This window comes from Lycorma delicatula, chromosome 1 (assembly GCF_047948215.1).
Source record: "Lycorma delicatula isolate Av1 chromosome 1, ASM4794821v1, whole genome shotgun sequence".
Lineage (NCBI taxonomy): Eukaryota > Metazoa > Arthropoda > Insecta > Hemiptera > Fulgoridae > Lycorma > Lycorma delicatula.
The window spans coordinates 10,709,432-10,723,406 of NC_134455.1; the positions used below are offsets into that span (position 1 = coordinate 10,709,432).

A 13,975-nucleotide genomic window follows, 5' to 3' on the forward strand; every position below is an offset into this window, starting at 1 on the left:
AGCATTTTTCTTCTTTAATGGTCTGCAGAACATTTGGCAACACTGGCCTAGTAGCAATTCACTTGTAGGATTGGCTGGTAAATGACAATCTTAATTTGTGTGAGTCTGCATGTCTGGTTGTACTGCTTGGTTACCCATCAGTAAAAGAATGCTTCTTTTTCACTCTATTCACTATCCTGTTCTCATATTTATTTTTTGAAGATCACAGGCATATCCTGCAGATTTATTGTTTAGGCAATGCATAGGCAACTGCTTTATGATTTTAACTTTTAGGCTTTGTTTATTCTTGCCTATCACTAATAACTTGCCCATTCTCAGTTCTCATATATTGGTAAAAACTAGAATTAAAAGAACTCATCTGACAATTTTCCTCCTGTATATACTTTTTCAAATGTTAGTGTCTTATGTGGTACCATTTTAAAATAAATCACATTTTATCAGCATTAAAAAATGCCTTCTTTCATATAAGCTTACATATTCTAGGCCACATATTTGCAAATTACTCATTCATCAATACCCAACATTTTTTTACTTCACCATTAATTTTACTAAATGGTTGTGATGTTAAAATTTCTTCAGCCAGCAGTTGGCATCTTCAAAAATTTTTATACCCAGATTTTTTGTGAAGAATTTTTCCTTGGTTTACAAAATTGGTCTGTTAACTAGAAAATGAATTTTTTTTATTGGAACACCTGAAATCTGCTTCATCTCAATACTAGTAAATGGGTACTCAAATTTTTTTACAATTTTTATTTCCTTTGTGTGCATTCAGTAATTTTATTCCATGTTGTTCCTTTTGTAGGGAAAGCCAAATTAAAATTATTGTGATCATCAATTTGCTTATTTTCTAATTGTAACATCCGAATAATTAAAATTTTTTATTTGGTTGAAATAATTTTATGTTTATTAGTCATAATATTAAAAAAAAAATTTAACACTACTGAATATTGTAGATGTGTGTTCTGTAAATACAAAAAGTACTGTATACATTACAGTATCTTACATTTTTGTGTGTATTACATTATATACATACACATACATTATATACATTGTATACATTATATAATATATAATGTAATATTGTACATTAAATTACTCCATTCAAAACATGGTTATAATATTAATGGTAGCTTTAACAGTGAAAGCCAGAATGTATTCTGGTTCTGCCTGTACTGTATACCAGACTATACTAGTATTTTACAATATTATTTATTTCTTGTTAGTTTCTTGCATACTGCTTCACTAGTTAGTTCCTTTATTATCAGTCAGTATAATAGTGTCATTGGTATTTTTTATTCCATTATTATATGTCAGAGAATTGTTCATCCATTGATTTTTTATTTGATTAATGATGTATTTAAGGGAAATGAATATGTGAATCTAATTTATTAAGAAAGTATATGTTGGTAAGCTGACAAACTGTTCATTTTTAGATGAGTGTAGTAATTTTCTATAATCATTATTAGACATAATTTTCCAATTTTCAAACCATTTAATTTGAATAGAGATTTCCTAATTAAAATTAATTTATTATCATTATTATAATTATTAATTTTTAATATCATCTTTAACTAGTTTATTATCTTTATATAGCATATATGAACAAAATATGCCGTTACAAAAAAATGTTCACCAAATGGTAGAAACATAACAGTAACAATTACTGATAATTATTATTTATACCCCTAATTTTATAATTATTATTTTTTCCGTGGTTAAAAACAGTAAACTTTACCTTTTAAAGATTGATATGATTCCATATATTATATATCCATCCAGCGCCTCTGTATTCCTTCCAACATAGTCTGTGCATGTTTCACTGCCAATCCTCTTGTCAAGAAGTTGCGTCCTTGCAATGCACAAACTGTTCTTTCAGGAGTAATCTCTATTTGATGTTGAACAGGCATACGATATACTTCTGTAATTATAAATCGGTATGCTTTTTTCATAACTGTTCCGTTCTACCTTTTGTTGTGTTTTCCTAACCATTTCATCATTGAAAAGTGTTTCACATACAACACAGACTTTAAATGCAAGGTTATTTTATGTGCTGAACAAGTCTGAAATCGTAACCCACCAGGTTGGTCTAGTAGCGAACGCGTCTTCCCAAATCAGCTGATTTTGAAGTCGAGAGTTCCAACATTCAAGTCCTAGTAAAGACAGTTACTTTTATACAGATTTGAATACTAGATCCTGGATACCAGTGTTCTTTGGTGGTTGGTTTTCAATTAATCACACATCTCAGGTATGGTCGAACTGAGACTGTACAAGACTACACTTCATTTACACTCATACATATTATCTTCATTGATCCTCTGAAGTAATATCTGAATGGTAATTTCTAGAGGCTAAACAGGAAAAGAAAGAAGGTCGGAAATCGTGCTGCCGGCAATCAGTTGTCGATAAACGAAGCGATTGTGCATCAGTGGCGCAGTATGAAATAGAAATTATTTGTGTGTAAACGAACGAAAACACAGAATAAATCCGGAAATCAATGCTGCTGTTTTGGCCTATTACAAGGAACTCTGTAGAAAAGGTCTTCCAGTAACAAGAGATGGAAAACTGATGTTAAAGGCCAGGGAAATTGCCAGGAATAATAGTCTTTAATTTGAAGTTAGCCATGGATGGTGTGAGAAATTCATAAAAGGCAATGTCTTCGCAAAATTCCATCGCAGTACTTCAATTTGCCAGAAGTTACCATCAGATTAATTAGTGCAGTATCAACATTATGTAATCAATCTACGATTAAAGAAAAAATATTGTCACAGTCAAACTGATATTGTTGATGAAGTTGCTGTGTTCTTTGATATGCCACCAAATTGCACCGTAAGTGAGAAGGGAAAAACAAGTAATAGTAAAAAAATAGGAACCTGAGAACTAGCCAAACCATGGAATAATGTAGGAATGCTTATTATACAAGAATTCATAGTTAAACTTTTTTTTTTTTTTGGTTTTAAAATAGATGTTTTTTGTTTTGGTGCTAGATAAACAAATTAATCTATTTTGAGTGCAGTTTGACAAAAATTCAGGAAATTTTCATTTTGTTTAAATTTTCTTGAAACTTGTGGTTAATACAAGTATTATATTGTTATAATAATATTTTAAGAATATAATTTTATACAAAAGTGTTTAATTATGTAACATTATTGGGTGGATAGATTGTATTGTAGATTATTACCTTAATGGGTAAGTTGTTAGAAATATAATTTCATAAAATCCATTAGTATTACTCCACATAAAAATGTTCTAACAAATTGTATTCAGAAACATAATGCTTAAATTAATGATTACATGATTGAGTTTGTATTATTTGTACTGATAATAATACCAATAAATTAAATTGTTAAATATTTGTCATATAAAAAATATTATAGCGAAAAATAGTTGTAAGTTAATTTTATTAATGAATTTTAATATATTGTAAATGATTGATAAGAAATTTATCTGTATGGAAAAACCAATAAATAATAAATGATAATTACTGTAATCTAAAAATATGAATAAATAGCTTATAGGTACAGAAATAATTAAAAAATTAATTTCAAACTTACATATGTATATATATATATATATAACATATTTCAAGATAATCATAAAGTAAAAATTAATTTTAATTGTGTAGAATTGGATAAAATAAAATGTGATGCTTGTAACATGTACACAGACAACTAAATCCTCCAGAAGAGATTTTTGGACTAATAAATGGGGTTCATCATCCGGTGTAGAAGATAATCGAAGATATTAAAATAAATAAGTGGTATATTGATGTTTATTAGAATCTTTTATTAAGAAATAGCAATACACTGTGAAATGTTATTTATCCATCATAATAAATGTTAAATAAAATTTATCAGTGATGGTGGGAGGAGTTTTAAATTTAATTAAGAAAAAAAATTATGTAAATTAATGTGTTATTAGCTGCAGCTGCTAGTTTGTATGCAGTGTTCATAAACATTCTTTGTGTGCTGTGGGGTGGAGAAAACTGTTCTTTTATTAAATGTGAAAAAAAGGATTAGAATTATTTTAAGTTATTTATTTTCTTTTTTTGGTAATGCTTATTTAGATATGTAAACTTCAAAATGTTTAGAGCTCAAAATTGATTACTAGTTCAGTGTGTTTGAGTATACTATTCTGATTTTTGAAACATATCCTTTATTATCTTTGGATTTCTAAATGAATTATAACTGTAAATACTTTTTTAAAAATATATCATTTTGCTTTATTTTTCATAATTCTTCAGACCGCTTAACCTTTTTTTTTATTTCCATTTCACTTACGAATGAAATGATGTGAACAGATGCTGCTATTATTTTGATTGTCGGTTAATTGTCATTTGTTGCCTTGAGCTCACAGAAATGCTTAACGTGACACATCTCATTAGTCATACTAATGACAAAAATACAATGATTTGGATTTAAAACAAATTCTGGATTTGTTACCAGCTACTGAATCTGGTTTGCTCGATTCACTGTCTCTCTGAGATTGATGACTAGTCCCTTGGTTGGTTTTCTGCATGTGTTATTTAGTAGTAATCTATTAGACTATTCACTGTAGTATTTGTGGTAATAAAAAACCAACAAAGTAGATTTTCACCTTGCAAAATAAAAATTCTTGAGAATTTTCATCATGAATTTTTTGATGTGTTCCTTGGTTGTGCTTTACAATAGATTCCATATTTTAATTGATACTAGCAGTGAGGTTATATATTTGACTAATATTAGGAATGTAGGCTGACTATTAAATTAATAGGTATTACACGTAATGAGTTGCAATCTATATTTAAAAATTCTTCATGAATGAAGCAAGCAATTGAATCAGGAAAACAGTGCAGTGTTGCATGGCACCAAGAATTAAATATAAATAAGATACAAAAACCAATAGCTTGCGTGCGTGAAAATAATATGCGCGGGTATATTATAAATAAGCAGTTGATGTGGAATAAATTATTGGGCCTAAATTAATATTGAATTGTTTACATACCAGTTGATTAATTAAATATTATTTTTATTACTGCTGATGCCTGGCTGTATTATGAGACACAAAGTACATACAGAAATCTGTTGACCTTAGTAGGAGTGGTTTTGAATTAAGTTTGCTCTGGAATAGTTAGTTTACATCACTTCTAAACAGGTGAAATTAATTACAGTATTGACTGTTTTTTATGAATAACTCATAAAACAAGCTTTCTTCATGTAAAGTGGAAACAAAGGTGTCCCACAGGCTGATAGACATGCTTCCGGAGTGCATTCTACAGGATTGACAGACAATTTTTAAAAAAATCTCTAAAAATATGTTTAGTGAATAAAATTTTTTTAATTACTGATAAACTTAAAAAAAATAAAATAACTTACATTTAAGAAAATAAATGTTTTTAAAAAATATAACAAAACAAAAAATGAATAAATTTTTTAAATTACCAATTTATTAAAAAACATAATTACTTTTTAAAATTAAAATTAATTCAAAATTATTTTATTAATTATATCTTAAAGATATGGTTCAGAATGTTCATTTTTGATGGTTTATGCAAAGCCAAGTGTGACATACAATACCTAAGAAAGGGCTGCTAATTAGTGTTAGGTAACAGTTACATACCACTCGTTTGAAAATTGATGGCATTCTAAAATAAAATAATTTAAATTTATGTTGTACAAACTTCATTTAGCATATACTAAGAAAATACAAATAGTTTTACAAATAGTATTTTATGTATGATGATTATTAAACAGCTGTTTGATGAGTTTATTTTTAATTTTGATTTTAGCTTATATAAATATCAATTGTATTTTTCTATTTGCCGTTACTGTGTATTATTACTATTATTTTACTGATATTTTAAAAAATCACTAAATACTCAAAATAAACACTTGAAGTAATATATATATATTTCATTTCATTCAATTTACATTTTTAAAGGGTCCCCTAAACTGACACAACAGTTTGTCCTGGGTTTCCATGTAATAATAAATATAATAAATAACAAAAAAAACAGAAATAATTCCATTGACTTATATTCCATTGAGTTATTCCATAACTTTTGAATTATTAACATAAACAAAACAAAAAATCTTCTCATCTTCATAAACATTAATATTATGTATACTTTCCAGTTCTCTCCTTCATGTTATTTAAAATTAATTAAATAGTTAAACAAAAATTAAGATTGTCATCCTTCAACTTCCACATAGAAATGAAATTTAATGTGCCCAGTGACTAATCTGAGAGAATCTTTGGGATAAGATATGACCACGTACAGTAGCCATACTTATTATGAGGCCGGTATATGAAGTAAGGAGTGTTATGAGTTTCATAGTTCATATTTTTTATTTTTAAAAAATTTGATGAGAAAAGGTTATCAATAATAATAATAATAATAATAATTTGATTCCGCAGACCTCTGGGTGATAGAAGTCTGCTGATTCTATGAAAATCTTTGCTATTTGTTGGAATATATCTATTGTTATAGGCTTTTAGAATAATTTTGATTACCTGTTTTTGAATGGGAAGGATTGTATTTAAATGACAATTCTCAGCATGTCCACCAGCAGTAATACCACCATATCTTATGATTGACTCAAGTACTGTGTAATATACAATTTTTAAAACATAATTAAAGAAACAAAACTAGATGATACATTTTACTTTGTATACTAAGCAATCTAGCAGAAGTAACACCAATTTGCTTTGACCAAGTAAAAAATTCATCAATAATAATGCCTAAATACTTATGATCAGATTTACAAGCTACTACAGGGCAATTGCATGAACATCAGTAATTTTGCAAACAAATACAAGTCTGTTTTAAAAATAATTTTTCTTTAATTACTGATTTTGGGCAACAGATGTGCATTACAGCCATCTTTTTTTCATTAATAATTAAGCCTTGTTCAAGAGCCCAGTATAACAGTGCATTAAGATCTTTTTCCATATGAAATACAGCATGTTCATAGGATGTATTTGCTATGATTAAAGCAACATTATCATTAAGCTGATATAACCTACAAAATTTTAAAAATTTATCAATACCAATTACACTATCTAAATATAACAAAGGTACTAAGATGGACTCCTGAGGGACTCCACAATCTAAGTGAACTTTATGACTCAATTTTTTACCAACTTTTACAGAGAAATTGCGGTTAGATAAATAGCTGTGAAACCTTTTTTTTTAGCATACGTCCACCAACCCTGATTTCTTTAAGCTTCCTCAATAATACTGAATGAGAAAAGACATCGAATGCTTTAGAAAAATCAATAAACAAAATGAAAACAGGGTTTCCCTTATCCAAATTCCCATTTATATTGATAGAAAATCTGAAAAGAGTTTATACCCAGGGCCTTCTAAACCCAAACTGACTCCTTCCAAAAAACCCACTTTTTTCAACATATTAATATAACCTTTTATGTATACACCGTTCAAAAATTTTATCCTGAACAGAAAGCATAGAAATCTATAGTTTGACTCATCACTATAAAAACCTGATTGTAAATTGGGCGAGCTATAGCAGTTTTTAGAATATCAGTTTAAATACCTTCTGTAACTGAAGCATTAATAAATTTACAAATTAAGGCACTTATCTCCCACAAACTTAAGACTAATAAATCAACACCAAGAGATTTCTTTCTATTTAACGCCAAAATTACCTTATTCACTTCCTGGGCAGTGACAGGAGACATATTGAAACTAACATCAAGCAGAGCCAAATCTACATAAGGAGATAGCAAAACATTGTATCTGTGCTTTATAATGTTGACCTCTTTAATAAAATAATCAGCAAAATGATTAGCTACAGTCAATTCTTCATCCTTAAAATATTTTTTAATTACTTCAGTTTCCAAACCCGACTTTTTTCAAAGCTCCTTAATAATATGCCAGGTGTTTTTAATGTTTCCCTTATCTAAAGATAATTTACCAAAGTAAAATTTATTCTTCTGCTGTTTAATTTTTTTATCAAATTGATTCTGGAAACTGATAGCAATTTTTCAGCACATGGTTATGAGGAGATTGCTTCCATCTTTGAAAAAGTTTATCTTTTTTTTATTTTGACCTACTAACTGTGATGTAATCCATTCCTTTTTCAATTTATTCTATTGGTACTAACAATGAAAGATTTTTTACGGAAAACTTAACTATTTCGATAAATATTTTGAAAAGTTTTTAAAAAAATATTGCAAAAATACTTAGAGCTTAAGAGATTTTTTAACACATTAAAATTAGTATTTAGTAACCGCCTTTTAGTTTCACTTGTGTTATAGAAAGAATAGAAACCACAATCTTTTTCACTACCATCGGAAACATTATTACTGTTGTTATTAGTGTTACGAGTATTATTAACAAATATGGATACACCAATTAAAATTTGGTTAACAACAAAAGGAATATAAGAAAAAGAATTACTTCTACTATACACAAGATCAATAATTGACTTTATAACTAAATAATTGAGTTAATGTGTGAGAAAAGAAAGAAATCAAAAACATCCATCTAATATAGTTTAACAAAAAAAGAGAATATGTAGATGATCTACCTACAAAAAAATTTCAGACATTATTTCCTTCTCATTGTTTGCGTTTCAAAGTATTACCAGTACTTTCTTATGTTTTAGGCAAAAACAAAGAAAAAACAGTAATAATAATAATCTTACTCAAATCATCTGCTTTCTATATTCAAGGTGATCGACTCATCAAACCTTTTTACATAAATTTTGCTGTTGGGAACCCAGACATACTTATAATTGAAGCCTTTCTTTAGCTTTTTAACACTTGAACGAAGTAACTTATTATATTCTGTTAAATTTTCATTTAAATATATTACACCATCATATAATAATAATATTTTTTTTAATGTCATTTATATTTTGCTGTATTCTGTTTGGTTTAAATTAAATTGTCAAATTTTTCATTTTTATTGATATTACAGCTTTGTAATCCAGTTATACAATTTTTTCACAAAATTTGACCAGTAATTAATGTCCACAGAAATGCAGTATGATATTTTACATTTCTTATGGAAGTGTTGGGCAAACCTTTTGTCAGTTACAACTCAAAACAAACATTTTCTGAAACTTATATTTATGTAAAACATTTCTTTATTTTGAGTTGTAGTTTGCATTCCTGAAGTATACCAATGGACATTCTGTATGTAGTATTTGAGCCTAGCCTCTACAGGATTCAAACCTTCTGTTTGAAATATGAAGGGTTTTTACCTTCATATTTGTAAAATATGATGATATAATGGTATTTTAAAGTATGATATAAAGATATTTGTATTATAAATTTACCGTTTTATTTTTAGACACCCATAATGTTACTTAGGATTTTGAGGGTAAATAGATTTAGTAATAAAATACAAGTAGCTTGTTTATTAAACAGGGTTAAGTGTGGTTTTTTTTTTAAGTTGGATTGTCATTTTAAACAGTTTTAACCTATCTTTTAAGTTTTTTTTATGCAGCTACCCATGATGCATGAACCAGTATTAATTTTTTTCAATGTCATTGAAGTTTAAAAATTAAATTTTCATTATTGTTGCTCATTTTTTTTTTATTATTGTTACTTCATTTTAGAAATATGTTTAATTAGATATGTTTTTTAATTAGTACATCAAAATCTCCTATTAAATGGACATAAATGGATTTTTTAAAATTATCCTTTCATAAAAAGTATTATTTAATGAGAGATGACACCATTGTTATTTTGATTACTTAAAAGAAGTGTAAAATAACATGTACAGAGAATGTGAAATAAAATGAAAAAAATATTTAAGGGCTACTAATGAACAGAGCAATGAATAGTCATTCTTTATTTTTGTTTTTAGTATCTGGTTGAACTTTTACAAGCAGTTGATACACTATTGTATAGGTTATACTACAGAATTAAGACCTACCTTTTGCTGTAGGCAACTCTAATATTATAATGTAAGCTGAAGCCTCTATGTCTCCTAATTATGAGTTATCTGTAAAAAATCTGTGGTAGATAAACTTTCTCTGAGGAAGTCACTCTTGAAAATGGCACAACCTGCTCAAAAATGACAAATATCCCATTCCTTATGCAAAAGTGAGGATTAAACTAAGTTTCCTACCCTCTTCACTCTGTTTTCAGTAATGTACAAGTGTACTCTACTGTTCAATTTCACCAAAATGCAGTTGAAATTCTTCTGTATGAATGACATTGTTACTGTGTTTATATTAGTTACAGCAAACATAATTTTCGTTAGGGAAATTGACAATAATTTGTTACCCATGTGGGTCAGGAGCTTTTGTATATATCATACCTGTAAAAAAGAACGGGGAAGATATAATTTAAAGCAACAGATTGTTGTACCCATTGCACTGTTAGTAATGGATGATGTACAATGTCCTTATTCATCAGGGGCGTATTATGTCTCGTGTAATTAAAAGTGTCCTTTTGTGCATTGAATACATCTTTAGCCTGATTGGGCTTTCTAGAATGACAGAAATTTTGTGCCTGACAACCTCTTAATGTTAATTTTGTCCATATGATGTCTATTGTGAAAGACTTTGTTGTATATTAATTTCAGTTCCCCTAATTTTTAGAAAAAAGATTTTTAAGTGTAATAATTTATGGTCTTTATTGTTATTATTATTATTAACTTATATTATCTGTTTTAGACTGAAGTTCTATTTTTTGACATGGAACTGGCTATGGACACGCAATGCAACAACAATAATAAAGTTACCGATATAGATTCTCTCATTGGAAAAAAATATGTGCCTAAAATAAGATGGCCTGATTTATTAGCACAAATATTTGTTCATTGTGGAGGATTGTTTGGACTTTATCTTATATTGACATCTGCTAAAGCATTAACAATATTTTGGGGTAAATAATATGTATTTACATTATTTTTATTTTATGTAATTTTGTGTATCTTAGTCTTGATAATTTTGTTAAAATATCATTAATATATTAATAGTTTGCCATTTATACATTCCTGGTGTAATGAATTAATTCTGAGATTCACTCCAATTTATCATCAACTAAGTATGATTTAAACAAGATGTACTGTAGGTTGTATTTATTTCATGAAAGTTGATGGAGTTAGTAATGTATTTGTATGTGTACATACTATCATATTTAAATTTAACTTTAAACATCATGGTATCTATCTTTTGAATATCAGTTTAAGCATTTTATTTCATTTATCTCAGTGGCAGTTAGAAGAAAATTTTTTCTTAACATTTTTAAACTTCTTGTAAACATGTAAATAAATTAGTTTCTGTGAAGTCATATAGGACTGTTATAACTTATTAATGTAATTATTTTGTGTAATAAGTGACTTGGATGATTTAATTTCACAATAAAGTTCTTACACTTTTTCAGAGTTATACTGTTGATCATCATTAATAAGTTCTGTTTTCCTACAAATTGATAAACCCAGTTACATCTGTAAGATTAAAAAGAGTTGTATCCGGAACTACAAAGAATTTTTTTTTGTTCTAAGTAATTGTCAGTTTATATAATGGCCTGTCAGCCTATATAATGGATCTGAGATGACATAAACCTTATCTACATTTTTTGACTTTCATCTTTTGGTTTACATAGGCTTGGGTGTAACTTTTTTGAATGTGGTTCAAAGATGTATGAATTATTCTTGTAATTACCTAATATAATAAATCTATACATTGGCGATTTGGTGTCATCATTTTAAATTACATGCAAGATTGTAATGCCACATTTTATGAATAATGCTAAAGTGTTTAAGCTATGATGAATTTTTTTCATGCTACATTGACCAGTCGTACAGTACGGACATTTTAAATGTATGACCTTTTCTTTCTGTGTGTCACAGTTGGAGTGTTGTGTTAATTGGATCCTTAGAATTTCTTTATATATGTATTTGTATTCTTTTCCTTATGATAATTGATTCAGTGATATGAATTACTGAAATATACAACAATCCGTTTTTTTGTGATATTTGTATCTTCTAGTCATTGCTAGAAAAAAAGTGATTTCTTTACAAAATAATCTATGATTGCATCTAACCAGATAGATATTTAACCTGGATCAGGTCTATTGTACCATTGTTTTAATCAAAATTAGCCCTAACTTTATTGGGTTCTGTTTTATTATCTGGATAATCAGGGCCAGTTATAAGTTTTCCAACAAAGGCAGTGACTGGAGTTAGCGCTTTATACGTCATTCTCTATCACTGAAAGAATTTTATTTAGTAGGTTAAATTGACCTCTACCATCTATGAATAAACAGTGTTTTGTGAAATTATCTCTTTCAAAAGTACCTCTTACACCTGCTGTTTTATCCAGTACTGTTTATCTATCCATTCCAGCCATAACACTATGAAACTTATAACGTGGTTTTACATTACCTTTTACTACAATTTTATTACTGCTACATTAATGAGAGATTTTAAACTTCATCTGTGACTAACACCATACACATTCACTTCAACTTAATAACTTTTTATGTTAATTTATTTGCCTTTCTGATCATATGTAAGTTTATGTTTTTTTTTTGTCTTCAGTCATTTGACTGGTTTGATGCAGCTCTCCAAGATTCCCTATCTAGTGTTAGTCGTTTCATTTCAGTATACCCTCTACATCCTACATCCCCAACAATTTGTTTTACATATTCCAAACGTGGCCTGCCTACACAATTTTTCCCTTCTACCTGTCCTTCCAATATTAAAGCGACTATTCCAGGATGCTTTAGTATGTGGCCTATAAGTCTGTCTCTTCTTTTTACTATATTTTTCCAAACGCTTCTTTCTTCATCTATTTGCCGCAATACCTCTTCATTTGTCACTTTATCCACCCATCTGATTTTTAACATTCTCCTATAGCACCACATTTCAAAAGCTTCTAATCTTTTCTTCTCAGATACTCCGATCGTCCAAGTTTCACTTCCATATAAAGCGACACTCCAAACATACACTTTCAAAAATCTTTTCCTGACATTTAAATTAATTTTTGATGTAAACAAATTATATTTCTTACTGAAGGCTCGTTTCGCTTGTGCTATTCAGCATTTTATATCGCTCCTGCTTCATCCATCTTTAGTAATTCTACTTCCCAAATAACAAAATTCTTCTACCTCCATAATCTTTTCTCCTACTATTTTCACATTCAGTGGTTCATCTTTCTTATTTCTACTACATTTCATTACTTTTGTTTTGTTCTTGTTTATTTTCATGCGATAGTTCTTGCGTAGGACTTCATCTATGCCGTTTCTTCTAAATCCTTTTTACTCTCGGCTAGAATTACTATATTATCAGCAAATCGTAGCATCTTTATCTTTTCACCTTGTACTGTTACTCCGAATCTAAATTGTTCTTTAGCATCATTAACTGCTAGTTCCATGTAAAGATTAAAAAGTAACGGAGACAGGGAACATCCTTGTCAGACTCCCTTTCTTATTACGGCTTCTTTCTTATCTTCTTCAATTGTTACTGTTGCTGTTTGGTTCCTGTACATGTTAGCAATTGTTCTTCTATCTCTGTATTTGAACCCTAATTTTTTTAAAATGCTGAACATTTTATTCCAGTCTACATTATCGAATGCCTTTTCTAGGTCTATAAACGCCAAGTATGTTGGTTTGTTTTTTTTTAATCTTCCTTCTACTATTAATCTGAGGCCTAAAATTGCTTCCCTTGTCCCTATACTTTTCCTGAAACCAAATTGGTCTTCTCCTAACACTTCCTCCACTCTCCTCTCAATTCTTCTGTATAGAATTCTAGTTAAGATTTTTGATGCATTACTAGTTAAACTAATTGTTCTGTATTCTTCACATTTATCTGCCCCTGCTTTCTTTGCTATCATTACTATAACACTTTTTTTGAAGTCTGATGGAAATTCCCCTTTTTTATAAATATTACACACCAGATAATGGTAACATTAACAATGTTAATATAATAGACAAATGGTCTATTATAACAACATTGAAATCTTTTCTTAATGCTGTAATAAATCAAAATATGTGTTTTTTGTCCCTTCAATTATGG

The 13,975-nt window shown here is 28.5% G+C and overlaps 1 protein-coding gene across 2 annotated transcripts in view; it reads left to right on the forward strand.

The window, feature by feature from the left end:
• Nucleotides 1-13,975, forward strand: part of LOC142326373 (acyl-CoA Delta-9 desaturase-like) — a 67,406-nt gene that overhangs the window by 26,619 nt on the left and 26,812 nt on the right. For both annotated transcript variants that reach the window (XM_075368945.1, XM_075368867.1), the window contains exon 2: nucleotides 10,629-10,839. In XM_075368945.1, coding sequence (XP_075225060.1) covers nucleotides 10,650-10,839 — 190 coding nt within the window. In that variant the 5' untranslated portion in view covers nucleotides 10,629-10,649. The remainder of the gene's footprint in view (nucleotides 1-10,628; nucleotides 10,840-13,975) is intronic.